The sequence below is a fragment of the Coprinopsis cinerea genome (assembly GCF_000182895.1).
Source record: "Coprinopsis cinerea okayama7#130 chromosome 13 map unlocalized cont3.13, whole genome shotgun sequence".
NCBI classification, from domain to species: Eukaryota; Fungi; Basidiomycota; class Agaricomycetes; order Agaricales; family Psathyrellaceae; genus Coprinopsis; species Coprinopsis cinerea.
In genome coordinates this window covers 659,821-680,195 of record NW_003307532.1, presented here as the reverse complement: position 1 = coordinate 680,195, position 20,375 = coordinate 659,821, and the positions used below count along the sequence as shown (strand labels likewise).

Sequence of the window (20,375 nt, the reverse complement as noted above, 5' to 3'; positions counted from 1 at the left end):
CCGCATAGTACCCTGCTCAGGTCGGCCCCGGACTCCGGAGACCAGCCAAACCAACACAAGCACTAACTCCTGAGCCATATCATTACAATATACAGTAGCAGTATGTAGTCCCAATCAAGGTTCGAAAGCAAACACGCAAAGCAACACAAAAGTCCATATCTCAATGCCCCTCCTCAGCTCTCCGACTACTACTATACTCCCTCGCATCCCTCCTTCCCTTCTCAACATCAACACCAGAAATCACGGGTATCGCGCTCCAAATGATGATAACCAAGAAGAAAAAGGCGTATCGGATGTTCCCAGTCGTATCCGCAATGAGACCGACGATGAGAGGTCCAAGGAAAGAAGACGACTAGAGAGAGAGAAGAATATATCAGTCAGACATCGAAACGCAACTCGTTTGGCAGAGCACGCACCTTATCAGTGATACTAAACAACCCAAACCACCTCGCCTCCTCCCCGGGCGGTATAAGCTCCGCATAAAACGACCTCGCATACCCCTGGAACGCACCATACACACTCCCAAACACAACCGCCAAAATATACATCTCCCCCGGCGTCGTTAGACCACCGAACTTGAGTTTCGGCAAGGACGTCTCCGAAGGACTTTGGTTTTCAAAGAAGAAGCCGAGGCATCCGTAGAGGGGTATCAGACTCGCGAAGAGGATGAGGACCTTGAGGATGCGGAGGTTGGACCAGTTCAGGCGGCGTTGGAGCATTGGCCAGAGGAGTGAACCTGCGATGCCTGCATAGAGGTGTTAGGGTGCGTCAGGAATCAGGCGCCGACATGCTCACCAGCACAGGGTGTCAGGATCCCGATCAGAATCAATGAGCTTGGGGGCATAGAGAGCGATGTTTTGGCGAATAGCAGGGCGGTAGAAGTTATTGTCGTAAAGCCTGCCACAAACCGTCAGAAAGCGTAGCAACAGAGACGAAGACACGCACCATCGCTCAAAAGGAACCATGCACCCAGATACACAAACGTATTCTTCAACCTCCTCATTTCAGCAACACTCAACATCGTCCCAAGCCTCTTCCATGACCTGACAATCTCCCTACCTATCCTCCACTCTTCTTCTTTCCTCGTCACGTTCGTTTCGCCCCCATCCACGGTGGGAAGTGCGGTGTAGGCCGCAGAACCGTCCGATGGTTTGGCATCTGACTCTGATTCCTTCGGGAGCAACAGCCAGGCTGGTATACTACCCACAGCCCACCACGCCCCGCTCAGCCCAATCGCGACTCGCAGACTCCAAGTCGACCCTCCCATCATCTTCACCGGTATCAACGCAACCCCCAGCAGCACAATCCCTGCAAAGTACCCGTAGGCGATTCCAAGAGAAGATATGTGGGATGTCGTCGACGATAGGAGCGTGTCGTATTCTTTCTCGAGGGCCGTAATGGAAGAGCTAGCCTCAGTCGGCGACAGCAGTGGTGAACTGGGGTCTTCACATTCGTCTGACGGAGTCGAATGGTGGTTCAGAGTGGGAATCGACGACCGCGTTCGTTCAAGCTCCTCCCTCAGCGCAACAACCTTTGGTTCCTCCCTACCCAAACCGGGAAGGAAACTGTTCATAGCCACGACACTGGCGCCGAATCCTACATTGGCAAGGATAGCCAACAAGGATGACAAGGGCCAGAGAGGCGAGGACGAAGGCAGGAATAGGAATAGGATTGAGGATATTGATCCTAACAAGGCAAAAAGGAGGAGGAGGGGAAGGCGGTGAGGCGCTATCGTCACGAGCGTTAGGCTTGTTGGCGAATCTCGAATAGCAAAGACGTACGATGATCCGCAATGCCTCCCATGGAGATTACAGTCAAGGCCTGCAGAGCCACGGATATCGAGTTCGTATATAAGCTAAATAGCAAGTTAGCATGACCCAAACCATGCTATTCAAACCAAAAGCACACCTGTAGCTTGCCGTGTCGACCCATACCCAACCGAGCTTAACAACGCATCTCGACTCCGGTGTTCCAATGAGTGTCGCAGGCACCGTGTTGTTCGACGAAGGTAAAGAGACACATGGTTGCGTTTTGTCTGGCAGAAGAACTCCGTTGTCTCGCGCGAATTGTTCGAGGCAGATGGGAAGGAAGAGCGTCAAAGAGACAATAACGAAGACTTCGCTGGAGAATCATTTAAGCAGTTAATTGGGGAACGTTATCCTAGTAGCAGAAGACAGCGTACCTCGCAAAGGCATAGCTCAACCACCCCCACAGATGACGCTTGAACCGGCTCTTCGTTGCAGTCGAACCTGAAGATTCTGTTTCTGACATACTGGTCACGAGCCACGACCGGGACCAGGTATCCTTGGTTTGAGAGTCGGTTTGGATTCAGATAGTCTTTGTCGTAATCGTTGAATCATATACAAGTCATTGGGCCGTTTGTCTTGAGGTCCTTAGCTGGCAGTCGACAGGCTGAACAAGGTTGAGGTTCTGTTCAAGCTCAAGTCGCGACGGCCAGGTCGATTGACGGGAATGACCGATTTGGATAGGGGTCACACGCCCCTATCTTCAGTTTCAACTTTCAACGTTGAAGTGAACATTGCTCCTGCTTCGCTATTTTCACCATACATCTCTGTCTATTGCTTTTGACGCGGAAATATCCTACATACGCACATTTTGGTCCACATTCAACTGGTTCTGTATGTCAAAATCGGTCCTGCGTCCTCAAACGACAGCTGCTAGACTCGATTTACGTACTCATGTGTCCTATGTCAGAGCGGCAGAAGGCGAAATGACAAGACAGCGCTGAGAATTCTATATGGGAAGGAAGCCCAACCAAGCTGGCCGTCACTAGCTCTTCCCAGGGCACACTCATGACCTGGAGGGAGGGTACCCTCGCCCTCGTTGCTGCGTGGGCGGTATGGCGCGCTCTGAAGGCTTTGACGAGTAAAAACCCTCTCGATAAAGTTCCTGGGCCAAAACCTGACCCTTTCTTCTTCGGTGCGTTAGATACTTCGTGATGGTCAGTTGGGTTCAATACCTAGTTAACCTTCTTATACTCGTGAAGGCTCTGCGTTGAGGCTGTTTGACCCAGTCGGGGGTTGGGACTTCCACGCTGAAATAGCGAGCAAATGTACGTCCCGTCTCGCTCTGGGTGGTGCTGGATTACGGATCGGCTAACGCCATGTATGCATAGATCCAGGTATCGCCAGAATAGTAGGTATACAAGGGGTAAGTATTGTCTTTGACGTCCTTCCATGATGTATATTCATACGACGCCAGAGTAACATACTCTATACCTTCGATCCCAAAGCCATGCACCATATTCTAGTCAAAGTAAGTCCACACACAGGTCATTATGATGTCCATATACCCATACTTCACTTGAAGGACCACCACAATGTCTTCGATGAATCGGACAGATTCCTCCAGTAAGTGGCCTAGCCAGATCTTTGTGACATCCTAGCAGACTCCTAACCGACTCTTCGACGAAGGATGAACAGTCTACTCTTTGGACCAAGTCTCCTTTCGGTCAAGGGTAAGAGTGTTTGACAATATCAGTCCCGATGAATACTAAGCACTTGCGACCAGGCGACCGTCATCGAAGGCAACGCAAACTCTTGAACCCGGTGTTCTCGATTGCCCACATGCGTGAAATGAGTGAGCCCCATCCAGTCACAGACGTCGATGCATGTAACTGACCTGACCTTTAGCACCCACCTTCTATAGCGTGGCTTACAGGGTACGAAGTTTCTCGAGATGGCCCCGCAGCCTTCCGGCTCACCGTACTGGAACTACCAGCTTCGCGACTCACTCCATCAAATCCTCAAAGAAGGCCAGCCAACCGAAATCGACATCGCATCATGGATGACCCGCACCGCTCTCGAGCTAATCGGTCAAAGCGGTTTAGGCACGTCCTTCGACAGTCTAGAGCCAGACGCATCAGAGCATCCATTTGCAACAACTTTGAAGAACCTCCTGTATGTGCTCCACTGGGCTTGCTAACGCTTTCCCTCGTGTCACTAACGGTGGGACTCGGTTACAGACAGGGGCTCTCTGATATCCCCTTCGCGCGGTTCTTCCTGCTCCCCCGAGTCGGGCACATCGGGCCCCCACAATTCAGGAGATGGGTTGTCGAAAGGGTACCCTCGAAGAGTATCAGGAAGGTCGTCAACATGTCCGACGTCATGCATAGGACTTCAAGTGAGATATACCAAAGGAAGAAGCGAGCGCTGGACGAGGGCGACGAGCTCGACAAGAGCGTAATCGGGATTCTCTGTATGTCAATCTCCATCTATTTGTGTGTGTTGTCCTTCTCACTGTGACGGCCAGTGAGGGAGAACATGAACGCGTCTGAGGAAGATAGGATTCCCGAAGATGAAGTGCTGGCACAACTTTCGTGAGTGAACCTTCTCCGTCTCAGCGCACGCTTTATGACATCCATTGTTGTCCAGAACCATAACATTTGCAGCGATGGATACAACCTCCAATGCCCTCTGCAGGGTTCTCCTCCTCCTAAGTGGGAATCCTGAGGTCCAGGAGCGTCTCAGGCAGGAGATACTCGACGCTAAAGAGCAGCGAGGAGGCTCTGACTTGTCTTACGACGAATTAGTGCAACTGCCATACTTGGATGCCATTTGTCGAGAAACGTTACGACTGTACGTTACGTGCCACACTCCACGCTCTTCGGTCCCCTTACACATTCCTTTCACAGGTACCCGCCATCTCCTTTCGTTACACGACAGTAAGCACCACTATTTCTCCAACCGGTTCGTACGACGCTCAGGATATCTCCGACATAGAGCCCGACAAGACACCATCCTCCCACTCTCCATCCCATTCATCTCCACAGACGGCAAGCCAACTCACGAGGTACTCGTTCCCAAAGGAACACTCGTTCTCGTCTCCATCATGGCCGCCAACAAGAATCCTGAGCTCTGGGGTCCGGATGCACACGAGTGGAAACCGGAGAGGTGGTTGAACCCCTTGCCTGAGACGGTTGTCAATGCGAAGATGCCAGGGGTGTATTCTCATTTGTGAGTGTTTTCTCCAACCATCTCAGGTACTTAGCGCGTTATTAACTCAGGCCTGGGCCATACTTTAGGATGACCTTCATTGGCGGAGGCCGTTCCTGTATTGGGTTCAAGTTTTCCCAACTCGAGATTAGTGAGTCTCCCCCAACCTTCCCGAACTTCAATACCTAACCCACCCTCTCTGTCCTTCTTTTCTAGAAACAATCCTGTGCTCCCTCCTCGAATCATTCAGGTTCACTCCAACAGGCAAGAAGATCCGCTGGCAGCTTAACGGTGTCGTCCAACCGACCGTCGTATCGGAGGAGCCTGGCAGTGCCAGTGCGGGGAAGGCTCTAAAACTTCAGATGCCCTTGAATGTGTCGCGACTATGAGTTTTTGAATGGCTGATGCGAGTATTTGTACCATACCTACAGGGTGCAGAGCACCGCGGCGGTAATAGGATTGATGCGGTTCAAGCCAAGCGGTTGCATGACCCACATTAGGCTCACGGATCGCCAAATCTGGTAATTTCTTCGCGGAAATTGCACGCTATTGTTGTCGTCTTAGTGTATATTCGGATGCCTCTAACACAGGCTGACCCTGTCTTGAGGACCGCGTTCTGTTTGAAGGCCAAGGTCTGATGTCCATCATCCAACAAAAGTCGCGAAAGCTGCGCGAAAAAAAGACGCCCTTGGCGAAGCCCGAAAAATATCCTGTCAGCCAACTTAGAAGTATTACTTTCCTAATGTTCTCCAACGCACAAGGTAGCCCGACATTTGGGGACGCCTCTTCCAGCTCGAGCCTGTTTTAGACGCCCAAATATTTCAGCTGGAGCCCAATCCCGAACGGAACGGAAACTTGGCGCACGGAAACAGCAAGCCGTGGCTGTGCCTGATTGAACACGTCGCCACGTCGCGATATCAAAACCGGTTCCCGTTTGCTGTTCTCCCTGCCACCACGACTGTCTTTTAGCGACAGTCAAAAAAGTCTGATAGTCCAGGGGAAAAGACGACTAGAGGGGCTGCATTCGACCAGTAGAGACGACGGCGACTAGGAAACTCTAGAGACAAAGGAGGAAAGAACGTCGCCGACATGGATATCCTCCACACCCAGCTCGCCAACGTCCAAAAGCATTTGGCGTTCGTCCAGACGGACGAGATTGACTGGAAATTCTTTGTCCAGGCATGCTCATGGACCGTGACTCTATTCGAGTCTTATCTTCTGTGAGTGCTAGAGTACAGTTGACTAGAAGATGGTTGGTCTAACAGCGTGTCTACAGTCTGCGCCAATATCCTTTATATTCGAAAACCGCACCTCCACCGGCTCTGAAAGACTCCTTTGAACCCGGTCAATTCGAAAAGTCGCAAGCTTATGGAAAAGACAAGGCCAAATTCGCGCTTTTCAGCGGATTGTACAAGCAACTTGTCGACAGCCTTTTGCTCCAGTTTGGTTTCTATGCATGGGCGTGGAGAATTAGCGGGGTCCTCTTGAGCGCGGTTGGAAAGGAAGGATACCAGGTGCGTGCTTAGGGGATATTATGAACCGAACTTGGACTTAGGACAATTGATTTCAGATCCTTCAATCCATCGTCTTCGTCTTCACCCTCTACTTCCTCTCCACCCTCCCCACTCTTCCTTTGTCGGCCTACAGCACCTTTGTTCTCGAGGAAAAGCACGGTTTCAACAAGACCACCCCTTCCTTGTTCGTTACCGATCTCTTCAAGTCGTACGCAATCGCCGTCGTGTTGGGCGCTCCCTTCTTGGCCATCTTTTTGAAGATCTTCGAGTGGGCAGGCGACAGGTTTGTTCCGTGGTTGATGGCGTTCATGTGAGTTTTAGTCTTTCTGCACACTCTGCCAAAGGCTGAAGGGGAATATAGGATTACCTTCCAATTGTCCATGGTCATCCTCTACCCCACCGTCATCCAGCCCCTCTTCAACAAGCTTTCTCCTCTTTCGAACGCAGATCTCAAGGCTCGCATTGAGAACCTGGCCTCTAAATTGGACTTCCCTTTGACTCACCTCTACGAGATCGACGGCTCGAAGCGAAGCAGCCACTCCAACGCCTACTTCTTCGGTTTGCCCTGGGTACGTAGCCAGAACTGTCGAGTCCCCCAGTTGAGAAAAACTAACACAGCCAACAGAGCAAGCACATCGTCATCTTTGACACTCTTATCGCCCAATCCCCTCCCTCCGAGGTTGAAGCTGTCCTCGCGCACGAACTTGGCCACTGGTACTTCATGCACCCCACCAAGATGCTCTTCATCTCCCAATTCCACATCTTCACCATCCTCGCTCTCTTCCCCGCATTCCTCCACGCCCCACCCCTCCTCACCGCCTTCGACTTCCCTAAATCGGTCGCCTTTGCTAAACCCGGCCCGCCTACCATCGTCGCCTTCTTGCTCTTCCAGATGATCCTTACTCCCATCGAAGCCGTCGTTAGCATCGCTATGAACGCTGTGAGCAGGAGGTTCGAGTACGAGGCCGACCGCTTTGCCGTCGAGTTGGAGGATAGGGTGAGGCAGAGGCTGTTGGCCAAGGAGGGTGCCGATAAGGAGAAGGTGGAGAAGGAGGTGAGCGAGATGAGTGATATGGGACCTCGCCTTGGACGTGCGCTTGTGAGCTTGCACGTGAAGAACTTGTCGACTGTTTGGGTCGATTGGATGTGAGTTTTACTTTATCACGTGGAGTGTTCCTCTGCATCGTGCTGATTGGCCCTTTTAGGTACTCGGCGTACCACCACTCCCATCCAACTTTGACGGAGCGTTTGAAGGGGCTTGAGTTGTACGAAGCTGCTAAATCCAAGAAGGCAAACTAAAGCGGTTTTCGGCGCGGCCCTCGTCATTTTCCACTAGCCCAAGGCCCGCATTGCCGTCTCCGTTTTGGTTAATTTTGTGCAACTGGTAGTTGAAGCAACTATAGTATACGGATGTACAATCATATTGGTTATTTATTCCTTGGCTACCAGCTAACATTTGCCACATATCCCTCGACTCTCTTAAGTAATCAGGGACTGTTTTCATCGGTCTACTATCTGTGTGGAGCAGCAGCTGGACGTCGACCTACTGACTCTTTCTACACCGTCTCCTTCAGACAATTCGAAGGGTACTCAAGCCCCGACGCCTCAGCCAAAATGTGTCTCAACGTCCTGCAGCTTCGGCAGCTCATTTCGCCGAGAGGTTTGTATGGAGGAAGATGCGTATAATCAGTATTTGAATAACTTCTTCGTCGCCGATTTTTAGATCTCTCCTGGTGAGCGAGATAGGCTCCCAGAATGGGCCCTGGAGACTCAACAGAAACACATTTTAAAAAACGGTCACGATGAAGTTCTTTGCAGAGGTCAGTTCTTTACAGAGGTCCAAAACCTCGTGTTTGTGCACTTTCTTTGAGGGAGGGGACAGTTATGAGCTCACTAATTTGTCGCTGATGGGAAAACGCTACAACTAAAACGGAAGTGCCGGATTTCTGTACTCGCGCGAGTTACAGGGCTGCCGGGACCCACGTCTCCTCCACAAAGCAATGGCCGGCCCAGGCAGGCCAAAGTTGACCTTCACGCCATTTCCTTTTCTAGCCACTTCGTTTCCTGTTTTGGAAGTTAGCCTGCGTCAGTCACTGATCTTCCTCGCGATCGCTCAACAGGGGCCGTTCAACTGCAACCCGGGGTATGATTGGATTTAGAGTAAGGTTGTATGGATACAGTCTACATACGACTAACGAAGCCATAGGGATCCTGTCGGAATGTATCATACAGTGCCTTATATGTAGCGACAGGATTCCCCGAGTCGTGGAAGTAGGTGCAGGGAAGTGTCCTTTCAACGGCTTCGCAAAAATCGAGTACTGCAATTGCCATGGGTACGTTTTTGGTGAAAATGAGTCTGCATAGGGTTAGATTTGCGCAATTGCGGGGCCACAAAAGACCAGGCATATTCAAACCTGTCTGGACCGACTCCGAGTCGCACAGTAGAGCAGGTTGAGAAAGGAAGTCAAGGTCAGAAGGTGAGCTGACAAAAGGTATGCATAGGAAGAGTGCATTCAATAAGATATCACTGTGTTAGAAACGATGTGAGAGATTTGACAAAAAGAAAAGGCGAATCTGTTCGACTTACAAGATAATTTCCCAGGAGTCATATTTCAAATTCTGTACTTCCGAAAGTTCAAGGAGCAATTTCCACAGTGCTTTGGACAGTGTGACTGGAAACTGGGTGCTTGTAGGCCCCTGGAGGTGCCCATAGCCCATGATACGCGCCAACAGGCAGAGGAAATCCGCCGTGATATAATTGAAGGATAGGACGGGGTAGAATTCACGAAGCTGAGTCGTGTCTGGAATTGAAAATGCGATGGCTGCCACAGGGAGCAATCCGTTGCTTTCAAGGAGATTGAGTAAATCCGTATCCTCGAAATAAAGACGATCGTGGCAAAGTCGAAAGCAGTTGGCTCCATTGGTCCGGAGAGTCGAAGAAAGAACGCCGCCAAGGAGTCGCTCAAACAATGATCGGTCTTGGGCAGACATGTCACATATTTTGCTCCGGACGTGGCGCTCGTAACCTTGACACCAGTGGGTGATGCACCTGTGTATGGTGGATGGGAGGTCCAAACCAAGGAGAGCCCATTCCAACAGGAAGTTCGATGGAATGCAGAGCGGAACTACACGCGTTAGTGCCCCAAAAATATCGCGGTGAGCAAGAAAATGCGAGATGAATTCGCTGCGCAGATGACTGTATACAGTTGCAGAATCTGGGATTGCTGGATTGGCGAGGGACAAACTTCTAAATCCACATGGCCATAGGTACCGTGCCAGATCAACTACTGCAGGCATTTATGAGCGATGATCGATTATTGAAAGCAAGGAAAACAAATAATCAATAACTTACCTTCGGAAGGATGGTTAACCGCGTGCGACTGGGATAGGAACCGCAAGCACCGATACGCGAAGAAAAGAAGCCAATATCCCCCGTCAATATAGAAAATGCCACTACTAGATTTTGCCCCTAAGAACTCGAGGAAGGAGCTGTGATAGAGGTTTAGTGCTGAATCCTCCGTTTTCTGCGCCGAGGGCAGTGAGGACTCGGCATCCAGAGGGTCTATATTGGGAAGCGACCGTGACGACGGCATGCAGACTACAGCACGCAATCCACGGAGGGCTCGGGTCATGGCCCCAGCCTCTCCTGCAACAATCGTGTCGTACGCTGTCGTAGAGCGCCATTCCTGGTACGGGAGCTTATGGAGCATCACGAGGAGACACCCAAGAGCCTGCGTCATGTCACCTCGGTTTGGACAGGTTTCTAGTATCTGTCGATATAAATTGTAGAGTTGCTCCATGGGATTGGAGCTAACACCCGTGTAGGAACCTTCAATGAGCGCTGTTAGACGGTTCACCGGGTTCCCGTAGGGATCCTCGATGAAACGGATGACGGTGCTGACATATGCGAACTGGCCGGATGCACGGTGGACGATACAGTGGATGTACTCCTCGGGAGGCCAAGGTCCCCGTATGGCCCGTCGATGTTTGGGAGACTTTCGGATTCGCTCGATGTTGTCACGAAAGTACCGCTCGATGTCGTTGTCGTGGTTCATCTCTGCGTACAGGTCATATCGCTCGGTGTTGGCGGCAAGAGTTTCAAGTTCTTCGAAGCCCTCTTCGATCCACGACTCGGGCCGGGAGAGGATGACGACATTGAGAGGAAGGTCGGCCTCTTGCAGGGTCTGGACGAGCTCGAGGATCAACGCCTGTTCCCTCTCCCTGTCCTGTGTGGGATCCGCGCCCTCGCATTCGTCCAGTCCGTCGATAAAGACCGTTTTGTCGTGATCCGGGGGAGGGATCTTTCTGAATGGTTCAATGACAAGTTTCTGGAGCTGGATAGGGAGTGATTTGGTGAGGATATTAGGATTCTTGACGATCGCTGCCTCGATGTGGGGTTTGAGCGAGGGAATATATTCCGCAAGTTGGAGGGCGAGCGAGGCGACAAAACGCTCAGCCCGATCCCTCTGGCTGACCAGCCTAGAGAAGAAGAAGGCAGCGCCCAGGTACCCAGTGGCCTCACATTCCTCTGCGATGGTCTGGGCGATGGTCGTCTTCCCCATACCAACCGGTGCATGGAGCCAGAACGAGCGCTTCTTCCTCTCCTCCCTTGTCTGCTTAACCCAGTCCATGATGATCTTCAGGGTGCGTTCACGTGTGGCTTTGTGGCATCGCGGTGGTGGGTATCTTTCTGCCGAGTCGTGGGCAGCACCAGCGGCAGCATACTCCCTGAGGTAGACGAGCGCTTAAAACGATCGATAAGCGATCTCCTTCCTCTAGGCGTTGAAAAATGCTCCACGTACGTTCCATTCCATTGCTGGAGTAGTCGGTGAAATTACCGCCATTGATAGTGAAGTTCTTTGCCTTGTCGAAGAGCGGCATGATGCTGGCGTGGATCTGAGAACCCGGGTGTACGAGGTCCAAGGCAGAAAGGAACCGTGGGTACCGTGATCAGCTCATATAAGGGAGTAAACAGGTGCTGTGAACATGTCCCGTGGAAGTGGCGATGTGATTGCACTGTCAAGGCAGTGTCAGCCAGCATGCCCTCCAGTAACCCTCTCGACCCCCGGCCTCGTGTAGATTGTCAAACCTGCAATGCGCGTGTTACTGGCCTTGTGACGCGGTATCTTCAATGCAGATACATTGAATAGCAATGACCGGGGGGTATATAAACGAGCGGGTATCGAGTATTACACAGCAACTTCAAATCTAAGTTAAATAACAGGTTAAACAAGCTTCACCGCAAACCATGAACAGAGCGCTAATAGCCAAAGAGCAGTACGAACCATCCGATCACTAGAGAGGCGCCTTCCTAATAGCATTCTCCTTGTCACCACCCGACCCCTCGAAAAACGACGCGCGCTTCGAAACGACGTTCCCGACAGCGAGCGACTTCCTCTTGAAATTATCCTTCAACCTGTGCTTGAGCGTCGCAAGCGCCATCACATCCTCATCTTCCTCCACTCGATCCAGAGTCAGCGCGCCAAGCGTCGATTGCCGTTTATCTCGAAGGGTGTAATGGGTGTTCGGTAGTACCTTGGACTTGCGATCGATGTTCCTGTTCGATGAATCTCCAAGCGCATCCCTAGCCTTCGGAGCCTTCGTCGCGGTGACCTCGTGGATGGGCTCCTCAACCTTCTCATCCCCCACATCATTTTCGCGTTCCGCCTCCCTATCCCACCGCCGCGACGACCCGCCTGGAACATAACCCGCGGGCATCGTAGGCACCACCAACCCAAACTTCATATCATCGGTAACCCACGGAAACTCGACTTGGAATCCCCCAGCGAAGCCTAGATCGCCGTTGGGGCCCGCTTCGTGAACCCGAGTCAGTGGAGAGCTTGTGCCTGTCGTACCGCGCTGGGGAGCTTCGAGGCCCTGTCCATGGTCGCCAATGGTACTCCCGTAATCGGAAGGAGGGGAAAGTTCTTGTGGGTGCGGGTATGCGCCTACGACTTCGTCTCCCGCGTCTGAAAGCGCTGTAGGTGACCATTCGAACACAGGGGAAACCCTTTCTAGCTCCAAGCAGGGGGGAAAGCCGGTGTTGTTTTGAGAATGTTTAAGCGAGGGTGTGGAAGGAGTGGATTTAGAGGTCGTCATCAAGTGTTGGTTGAAGAGGTCGACGGAGGTTTTGTGCGTGGCGTCCGAGTGTCCGATAGAGGATGGAGCGGTCGAGGTCGATGGAGCTTGGGGTGCGGACGAGTCCCCTGACGTCGGAGCCAACCATGGATCTACGAGGTTGAGGGTGGTAATCGGGGCCATCCTCAACGTGGAGGAGATTCTGGCAGCGTTGAACTGGTTGTCCTAATATGAATTTTTGTAGACTAATCAGTCACGGATCACAAAGGTATCATGACAAAAAGGAACGTACAGCGGTCTCGGTCATTTCAGAAGCACCGTCCTCGGCGTCGCGAACGCGCCTATTCTGCAACTTCCTCACGCCCCGGTAGACGAGATACGACAGCAAGAGGGTCCCGAGGATGATGAATATAGTCGCGATAACAAGAACCACGACGTTCTTGGGGTTCGATCCTCCAGCGGCGTCAGTAATTGCCGAAGAATTCGAGTTCCCGAAAGCGTCGCGAGGGTTGGCAATAGGTATCCCCGAATCAAGTAAATCAGAACTCGGGGCGTCCAGGACTTGTGGTGAAAAGCCTTCAGAGGAGCCTGGAACAGAAGAGGTACCGGAAGAATGAGAGGAAGAGGGATGTCGAGCTACAAGATCATGAACGGAAGAAGCATCCCAAGCGACATCGAAGGACTGAGGGATAGGTACCATCGTGTTCAGCCGCCAGAAAAGATGAGAGGGTACAGGGTCAGCACTTGAAGGAGGAGAAAAAGGCTGCCAGCCGCATCATCTTTTCGATAGATTTAAATAAAATGTAATCGGCGGATCCCTTGAAAGTAGACTGGTCGATGGGGACGTGGCGAGTTGCAGCCTTTCCGTTGGGCTAGTCGCGCTCCAGTCATGATCATAGTGATATCAGGGTGCATTCTGATCGATTTGGTTGCCTAGAAATGCTGTCTTCGTTCATCTGGCCGGGTCTCTGGTTGGAAGGGAGGAAAGAAAAAGGTTCAGTGGTGGTGGAATAAAAAAGAAAAAGACTGTTGTCCGACTCGGCGCGTCCAAAATGAGCGCGACACGGGCCGCGCCAGGCTCTTTCTCCCATACTACCACCACCAGACCTCTCCAAGTTCCTCCTCCCTCACTGCTCAAATCCAATCCACAATGTCGAACTGGGAAGAAGAATACGCCCGAGATGCATCGTCTTTCCTCAACCCAGCCAGTGGCACATCAGGGGCCTCAGGTTCAAGCCGACCGCGATACGCCGATTCGAATGCACTAGGACTTGGGCTAGCCGACCGCGACGATGAGGACGTGCCGATGGGTGGTGTCGATGGGGATGCTGGGGAAGCCATGGACCCAACATCCATGGCTATACGCGAAATCATAGAAGAGGGGAGCGCAGAGGCCAATACGCCTTTGCAACAGTTGATTCGCCATTGGATGAACGAAAGGCATGCGCCTGACATCTTACCTGCGCAGGAAGAGCTATTGTCTGGACTATTGGATCATCTGAGATTACAGGTGCGTCCTTTCTACTATCAGTAGCGAAACGGGAATTGATTTCAATGTTGATTTTGGACTGTAGTCGAGGAACGTCCAGATTTTGAGAGACGACCCACGTACCTCTGAATCTGAGCACTTTCGGATTATGCTAGTACAGACTGAAATCGAACGAGTGAAGTTTATCATTCGATCGTATATTCGTACGAGATTGTACAAGGTGTGTCATTGTCCCTTTAGCTCTTTGACTAAGGAATTCATATCAGACTGTAGATTGAACGATATGCGCGATTTATCACGTCAGATGCGGATGTCCAGACGAGGATTACAGCGTCGGAGAGAGAACACGCGAGCCGGTGCGGGTTTTGCTTTCCTGCGCTGTAGAACGCGTCTCTGACGACGATGCAGGCATGCGAAGCTGACTGAACAACATCTCTACCTATCGGTTCTTCAAAGTCTTCCCGAAGCCCAGTCGCATCTGGACGATACACCGGTGTTTTATCCTTCAATGGGTAGGCGTCGCATCTTTCCCCTCAGCTGTTGACACTGAATCTCTATTATCCCAGTCACCCAACCAGACAAGACGCGTCCTGTCTTTGTCCACGCGCTGCAGGAGTGCCCACCCATCCGACTACCAGAGTACGTCCTCTATTGTGCTTCGACCCGACTTGTGCCTTAGTCCTTTGCAGCGGCAACTCGATGACGATGAAAAAGGGTCATATCGTCTTGACGCAGTACCAAGTTGTGGAACACCTGGTGGCGAGAGGGGAAGCCGAGCTCGTCTAGGCCTATCACAGAAAGAACACGCCGTTGACACAACACCAAAAAACCATTAAGCAGGGGCAATAATATACATACAACCATATGTCGGTATTAACTGATCGTTCCAGGGGTGTTCATTCATCTTGGAGGCATGTAGGGTTCATCGCTCTCCGACGACCTTCCCTGGTTCCCCGACCGGTGACCATCGTCATCGTCGTCATACTCATTCATCTCCGCATCCTGATCCTCTTCGTGCCCCTCGGTATGCTCAGCATCAGTCCGTTCGGCAGCCACAGCGCGCTCCGCCGCCTCTTCCTCCTCATCAGGATCGACTTTCTTTCGTCGTCGTTTCTTTGTTGGAGCAGTGCCGCCTTCGCCCGCGGAAGCAGCAGCAGTGGCGCGTTTGCCTTTGCCGCGACGTTTCTTTGCTTCGTTGTTTTCGGCTTCGAGGTCGATGGTGCCGCCGGCGGAGGGATCGGGAACAGCTTCGACGATTTCTTTCAGGAAATCGAGCATTTCGGTTGTTTCGACTGCATGTTTCCTGTATTTCGGTAGAGATGATGTTTAGGGTAGCTCTTGTGAATGAGACGTTGTATAGGACGCACAAATGATATGCTTCGACTTTCTTTGACCCGCGTTCTGCTGTTACTTTGTGCGACTCTTCGATGATGAGGTTGAGGAACAGTTCAAGTGCTTTGGCTGTCGAACCGCGCCGTTAGCAATGTAAAAGTAAGGAAAAGCAATAGAAAACCCACATATTACGATTGGAGTAGCTTGAGCGACTTTGCCAACCTCTTCATCCTTTTGCATAATCTTCTTTATCCGCGCCTGCAATAAGGATACACATGATCGAAGAAAGCCCTTAATCTTCAATGTTTGGATACATACGACTGGGAATTTGGTCGCCTTGTTCTTGTTTTTCATCGTGGAGGACGCCTTGGGGCCGTGCGTGTCTGTGAGCGAGATATATATGCGGGAAAAGAACAAGGAATGCAGCGACCGCTGTGTCCGTCTGCGTTCAAGAACCATGGATCATGTGATCCAGGTATGTTTAGCAGCGAGCGGTGGCGGACGTCGCTGAGACCCCTTTGCTCGACGTCGGCGACGACATGCAGAGTACATGGTGGGTGTCGACGATGGTGGACTGATTATTTGCAAATTTGAAAAATGTAGCTTGAGGTCAACGGGATTTGGGTTCGATCATTCGTCGAATGCGAGCCGGAGGCTGGGCGCTCCTTTCCCTTTGACAAGCGAAATGAATGGCCATTTACGCAACGATACAACGTTTTCTATTCCCCAGACTCGTGGTGGTAGTTTCTCGAGTCAGAATACATGATCATTAGGGGTAGACCTTGGCTCCTTGGCGGGGCATTTCCTGGTTCAGTCTCCCTGGTTTTGGCTTCATTTTGGTGGCCCCAGGTGTCAGGAAAGGACTGGCATTCATTTAAACGGCTTCACGGGCAGCCCAGCGGTCGATTTCGCTTCCAAATTTTGGGGGAAAGGGTCCCTGAGCAGCCTCACAAACGCAAACATGCGCACGCGCCACACGGAAAATGAAGCTGACTTTGAATTTTTAAGAATCCCCTTTGCCCGTGGCACCTTCTGATTTTTGTCTTCGTGTCCAATCCATCTCCTTGAACGACAACCCAGCCCTTTCTATTTCCTATCCCCTAATATCTAATGTGAGTCCTCATCGTCACAGACGGCGACGGACGCGACATTTCGCCCGTGCTCATCGACCGCTCTGCTGTCGCCAACAGAACACGCGGTTATGTCGCGTTCCGCTTTGTCGTACCACTTTCGCCCCACACCGCTGACCTCGCGTTCCCAGCATGCGTGAAATCGTCCACCTCCAAACCGGCCAGGTCTGTCCAGTTTACACCGTCTCCTTATCGTCCCAGTATTGACAAGCGTGTCTCATCGTGCATTGATGTCGAGTAGTGCGGTAACCAAATCGGTGAGTCGCTGATGGTCCTTTCAGTGGCATATCGCGGGCTCATCTCATCGATTCTTGTCTTATAGGTGCCAAATTCTGGGAGGTTGTCTCCGATGAGCATGGTATTGAGCGGGATGGGCTCTACAAGGGCAACAACGACCTCCAGCTTGAACGTATCTCCGTCTACTACAACGAGATCGGTGCCAGCAAATACGTTCCTCGAGCAGTCCTGGTTGACCTCGAGCCTGGTACCATGGATTCCGTTCGATCGGGACCCCTTGGTAGCCTCTTCCGCCCTGACAACTTTGTGTTCGGCCAAAGTGGTGCTGGCAACAACTGGGCCAAAGGACGTGAGTACCTCTACATTCCCTCTCGCATCGCCCTTCTCGGGGACCGTGGGCGGTCAGAATACCCTTTGAACGCGTCGAACACGCTCATTGAATTCCGACCCCTTTCGTACACGATGCCACTTCATCAAGCACATCGCCCCAAATCTCGACATGTACGCTGACTCGAGGGTTTCTTACAGATTACACCGAGGGAGCTGAGCTCGTTGATTCCGTTTTGGACGTCGTGCGCAAGGAGGCTGAGGGCTGCGACTGCCTGCAGGGTATGTATCCCTGTCGCAAGCATGCGTTGTGCTGGCCAAAATTAATGATCATCACGTGATAGGCTTCCAGATCACCCACTCACTTGGTGGTGGTACCGGTGCTGGTATGGGTACCCTCCTTATCTCCAAGATTCGTGAGGAATACCCCGACCGAATGATGTGCACATACTCTGTCGTTCCTTCCCCCAAGGTCTCCGATACCGTCGTTGAGGTGTGTGGCTTCCATTTCTTCCCCAAAGTTTCAATGATTTTGACTCGAGTCTAGCCTTACAACGCCACCCTCTCCGTCCATCAATTGGTTGAGAACTCTGACGAGACTTTCTGCATTGATAACGAGGCTCTCTACGACATCTGCTTCCGAACATTGAAGCTCTCCACACCCACTTATGGCGATCTCAACCACCTCGTCTCCATCGTCATGTCCGGTATCACCACTTGCTTGCGATTCCCTGGTCAACTCAACTCCGACTTGAGGAAGCTCGCTGTCAACATGGGTATGTTACATGTATTGAGATCGCCGTAACCTGGCTGACGCGAATTCGTAGTTCCTTTCCCTCGTCTCCACTTCTTCATGACCGGCTTCGCTCCTCTCACCGCCCGTGGAAGCGCACAATACCGCGCCGTCACCGTCCCCGAACTCACCCAGCAGATGTTCGACGCCAAGAACATGATGGCTGCCTCCGATCCTCGACATGGTCGCTACCTCACCGTAAGTTCTCTTCACATCGTTTCCCCCCAAGGTTCCCACTCAAAAGCCATGATCCCAGGTCGCCGCCGTCTTCCGTGGCAAGGTCTCCATGAAGGAAGTTGAGGAGCAGATGCAGAACGTCCAGAACAAGAACTCTGCCTACTTCGTCGAGTGGATCCCCAACAACGTTCTCACCGCTCAGTGTGACATTCCTCCCCGTGGCCTCAAGATGGCTGTTACGTTCCTTGGTAACTCCACCGCCATCCAGGAGCTCTTCAAACGTGTCAGCGACCAGTTCACTGCTATGTTCAAGCGCAAGGCCTTCTTGCACTGGTACACCCAGGAGGGTATGGACGAGATGGAGTTCACCGAAGCCGAGTCCAACATGCAGGATCTTGTTGCTGAGTACCAGCAATACCAGGACGCAACGTAAGTCTTCTTCGTTGATCTTGATTTGGGATCGCCGCTGACCTACTTGTGTAGTGTTGAGGAGGAGGGTGAATACGAGGATGAGGTCCTCGAGGACGAGCAGTAAATGATTCGTTAGTTCTTTCCTGAACTGATGATTCGCGCGATTCGTATTTCTCTTTGTTGGTTGTTCTGATGATGATGAAAATGACGCATCTCTTTATTTGCTGCACTCGTACACCCATCCTTTGGAATGATTAATACCCCTCCTTTTTCATCGCGGACGGTAGTCGTTCTCTTTGGGGCCGTGTTTCTTCCCATTCGCATGCGACCTCGTGGTCATTGACTGTCTGTCCTCTTCCTCTCCACCTACCTCCACCACCTACGTTGACTGCATATCACTTTTTCAAACATTCATGATAATACGCTACCTTCTGGCATGACCTTTTGATGATCGCTTTTTACTATCCTTTCAATTACGATGTTGTCACTTCTATTTGTCATTTTGCGGAATTAGTATTTTCTTTCCATCTTCGATGGAGAGATGAATATTGTGGACCTTGAAGTGTGAACTTTTAGATGTGGGCTCATACGCGTTAGCTGAAGGCAAGGGTGTCCTGGAGAGCTCCGCCCTGGAAGACGGTCAATTGGCCATGAACGAAGCTTACTGTGAATACCAATCCAATAACTGGTATGTAATGGGTACAGGAATTAGAGGTGTTAAGAGTACAGTTATGTAAATACATGGGATGTGTTGTTGGACAAGATTGTGGTTCGACGTTGGCGTTGACATGAGGCTGCGTGGTGGCGTAGCCCCAGAGCTGTTCTAACTGCAGTACTCGGACTTTGGGGTTGCTGTTGCGGTGGTTGGAGTGCGTCCGTGGAGGGCTGTTCGGTGTGCTGGTATTGTGGAATCTCGCCTAGTCCAAGAATGGGCGGGGGATGGGGATAGTTGGATGTGTCGAGTTGGGTATGCTCTTGGGCTCCTATTGAGAGCAAAGGTAGGCTCCGCCTCCGACCTGTCACGTCGCCGTCAATTCCTTGTCTGAGGATCCTGAATAGAAGCTGTGAACCCACCTGTGTCAAGAACGCGTCCACTTGGTCTCCGTCTTCCATCCCGAGCTGGCGAGGCGGTAGGGTGAGTTGAGAGTTGAAAGGGTGTAGACAGAAGGTGAAGCATACCCCAGCTGGAGTGTCGTCTTTGTTGACTCGTTGACCGTCGACGACGAACTTGAACGTGCCTATTCGGTGGATCAAGAGTTGGAGGTAGAGTTTTCGTAGATTTCGATTCGAGTGTGGTAGAGGTGTCGTTCGTAGGTTCAAAGGCGTGCAGAAAGGATATCGAGTCAGCATTTGGCGTTTACACCGGGACTCAAAACGCGAAGAGGCAAACCTGGCTCTTTGCCGAACTTTTTCTGTTGACAGGACGGAGGGGTTTAGGTCCTGATTGGTGGAAAGCCAAGAGCAGAGCAACGTACCTCGACGACTTCAAAGATCTTTGCGAATCTCATGTTGGACTTGACTTTGACTGTGATTGCTGGGGGTTGGGGTAGAGTGTCAGTACACGCTTGTAAGAACATTTTTAGAAAGAAGAAGGGAAAGGCTGTCGAGACGTCGTGTTGGTCCCTCGTGGTCCGACCTGTCGTCGCTGGAGGCCATCGAAAGCTTCAGGCGACACACACAGCCTAAAGAACGGCCTTGTGGGGTAGATAAAGGCCAAAAACGCGTACTTGACCCCTCGTAAGAGATGTTGAGGTTAAGCTTTGGCTTGACGTCTTCCTCAGGTTCCTGGCTCATCGTTGGATTTCCTATTCTTCTTCTCCTGCTTTCACCGAGGTTTTAGATCCTGGTTTGGATTTCAGTTTTTCGCGTCAGAATTCCTTTCTGTGTGGGTAGTGATAGGATTGGACTTACGAGCGAGGCTCTGAGTGAGGC

The 20,375-nt window shown here is 51.6% G+C and overlaps 9 protein-coding genes across 9 annotated transcripts; 4 read left to right on the top strand and 5 right to left on the bottom strand.

The window, feature by feature from the left end:
- Window positions 1-66: 66 nt before the first annotated feature.
- On the bottom strand, window positions 67-2,271 carry CC1G_04750 (autophagy-type protein 22; the record flags this gene model as incomplete). The annotated part of the gene is made up of 6 exons (XM_001838254.2): window positions 67-352; window positions 417-745; window positions 946-1,686; window positions 1,782-1,855; window positions 1,909-2,121; window positions 2,183-2,271. The coding sequence occupies 6 exons, from the start codon at window positions 2,269-2,271 to the stop codon at window positions 161-163; spliced, it is 1,638 nt and encodes a 545-aa protein (XP_001838306.2). The 3' UTR covers window positions 67-160.
- A 542-nt stretch (window positions 2,272-2,813) lies between these two features.
- Window positions 2,814-5,344, top strand: CC1G_04749 (cytochrome P450; the record flags this gene model as incomplete). Its single annotated transcript, XM_001838253.2, has 16 exons — window positions 2,814-2,940; window positions 3,008-3,073; window positions 3,137-3,171; window positions 3,223-3,276; window positions 3,331-3,371; window positions 3,435-3,478; window positions 3,532-3,600; window positions 3,654-3,682; window positions 3,742-3,920; window positions 3,986-4,218; window positions 4,273-4,339; window positions 4,395-4,598; window positions 4,655-4,684; window positions 4,743-4,976; window positions 5,045-5,106; window positions 5,172-5,344. The coding sequence occupies 16 exons, from the start codon at window positions 2,814-2,816 to the stop codon at window positions 5,342-5,344; spliced, it is 1,647 nt and encodes a 548-aa protein (XP_001838305.2).
- A 700-nt stretch (window positions 5,345-6,044) lies between these two features.
- CC1G_04748 (metalloendopeptidase) lies at window positions 6,045-7,768 on the top strand (the record flags this gene model as incomplete). Its single annotated transcript, XM_001838252.1, has 6 exons — window positions 6,045-6,175; window positions 6,232-6,469; window positions 6,526-6,779; window positions 6,831-7,038; window positions 7,095-7,615; window positions 7,675-7,768. 6 exons carry the CDS (start codon window positions 6,045-6,047, stop codon window positions 7,766-7,768), a joined length of 1,446 nt encoding a protein of 481 aa, XP_001838304.1.
- A 625-nt stretch (window positions 7,769-8,393) lies between these two features.
- On the bottom strand, window positions 8,394-11,375 carry CC1G_04747 (NWD2; the record flags this gene model as incomplete). Its single annotated transcript, XM_001838251.2, has 6 exons — window positions 11,272-11,375; window positions 9,822-11,213; window positions 9,057-9,756; window positions 8,884-8,951; window positions 8,659-8,787; window positions 8,394-8,533 (listed from the first exon to the last, which is right to left on the bottom strand). Exons 1-6 carry the CDS (start codon window positions 11,348-11,350, stop codon window positions 8,394-8,396), a joined length of 2,508 nt encoding a protein of 835 aa, XP_001838303.2. The 5' UTR covers window positions 11,351-11,375.
- A 389-nt stretch (window positions 11,376-11,764) lies between these two features.
- On the bottom strand, window positions 11,765-13,247 carry CC1G_04746 (hypothetical protein; the record flags this gene model as incomplete). The annotated part of the gene is made up of 2 exons (XM_001838250.1): window positions 11,765-12,772; window positions 12,840-13,247. The coding sequence occupies 2 exons, from the start codon at window positions 13,245-13,247 to the stop codon at window positions 11,765-11,767; spliced, it is 1,416 nt and encodes a 471-aa protein (XP_001838302.1).
- A 450-nt stretch (window positions 13,248-13,697) lies between these two features.
- CC1G_04745 (hypothetical protein) lies at window positions 13,698-14,822 on the top strand (the record flags this gene model as incomplete). Its single annotated transcript, XM_001838249.1, has 6 exons — window positions 13,698-14,057; window positions 14,122-14,256; window positions 14,310-14,392; window positions 14,445-14,548; window positions 14,603-14,675; window positions 14,726-14,822. 6 exons carry the CDS (start codon window positions 13,698-13,700, stop codon window positions 14,820-14,822), a joined length of 852 nt encoding a protein of 283 aa, XP_001838301.1.
- A 24-nt stretch (window positions 14,823-14,846) lies between these two features.
- CC1G_04744 (hypothetical protein) lies at window positions 14,847-15,746 on the bottom strand. The gene is made up of 4 exons (XM_001838248.2): window positions 15,687-15,746; window positions 15,554-15,626; window positions 15,404-15,497; window positions 14,847-15,339 (listed from the first exon to the last, which is right to left on the bottom strand). The coding sequence occupies exons 1-4, from the start codon at window positions 15,720-15,722 to the stop codon at window positions 14,937-14,939; spliced, it is 606 nt and encodes a 201-aa protein (XP_001838300.1). The 5' UTR covers window positions 15,723-15,746; the 3' UTR covers window positions 14,847-14,936.
- A 675-nt stretch (window positions 15,747-16,421) lies between these two features.
- CC1G_04743 (tubulin beta chain) lies at window positions 16,422-18,990 on the top strand. Its single transcript, XM_001838247.2, has 10 exons — window positions 16,422-16,480; window positions 16,630-16,663; window positions 16,740-16,755; window positions 16,821-17,084; window positions 17,264-17,344; window positions 17,407-17,555; window positions 17,610-17,838; window positions 17,890-18,053; window positions 18,112-18,461; window positions 18,516-18,990. Exons 2-10 carry the CDS (start codon window positions 16,631-16,633, stop codon window positions 18,565-18,567), a joined length of 1,338 nt encoding a protein of 445 aa, XP_001838299.1. The 5' UTR covers window positions 16,422-16,480; window position 16,630; the 3' UTR covers window positions 18,568-18,990.
- A 147-nt stretch (window positions 18,991-19,137) lies between these two features.
- CC1G_15791 (hypothetical protein) lies at window positions 19,138-20,286 on the bottom strand. The gene is made up of 6 exons (XM_002910025.1): window positions 20,171-20,286; window positions 19,919-19,977; window positions 19,834-19,855; window positions 19,623-19,681; window positions 19,518-19,562; window positions 19,138-19,459 (listed from the first exon to the last, which is right to left on the bottom strand). Exons 1-6 carry the CDS (start codon window positions 20,235-20,237, stop codon window positions 19,427-19,429), a joined length of 285 nt encoding a protein of 94 aa, XP_002910071.1. The 5' UTR covers window positions 20,238-20,286; the 3' UTR covers window positions 19,138-19,426.
- Between the last annotated feature and the right edge of the window lie 89 nt (window positions 20,287-20,375).

Coding starts and splice junctions, on each gene's coding strand:
- CC1G_04744 (XM_001838248.2), bottom strand. CDS start 15,722: ATGAAAAACAAGAACAAGGCGACCAAATTCCCAGTC. Junction 15,627..15,686: donor AGGCGACCAAATTCCCAGTC/GTATGTATCCAA, acceptor TCCTTATTGCAG/GCGCGGATAAAGAAGATTAT. Junction 15,340..15,403: donor AAAGTCGAAGCATATCATTT/GTGCGTCCTATA, acceptor ACCGAAATACAG/GAAACATGCAGTCGAAACAA.
- CC1G_04743 (XM_001838247.2), top strand. CDS start 16,631: ATGCGTGAAATCGTCCACCTCCAAACCGGCCAG. Junction 17,556..17,609: donor TCTCCGATACCGTCGTTGAG/GTGTGTGGCTTC, acceptor ACTCGAGTCTAG/CCTTACAACGCCACCCTCTC. Junction 17,839..17,889: donor GAAGCTCGCTGTCAACATGG/GTATGTTACATG, acceptor GCGAATTCGTAG/TTCCTTTCCCTCGTCTCCAC.
- CC1G_15791 (XM_002910025.1), bottom strand. CDS start 20,237: ATGAGCCAGGAACCTGAGGAAGACGTCAAGCCAAAGCTTAACCTCAAC. Junction 19,682..19,833: donor AAAGTTCGGCAAAGAGCCAG/GTTTGCCTCTTC, acceptor TCCACCGAATAG/GCACGTTCAAGTTCGTCGTC. Junction 19,460..19,517: donor TGGACGCGTTCTTGACACAG/GTGGGTTCACAG, acceptor GCGACGTGACAG/GTCGGAGGCGGAGCCTACCT.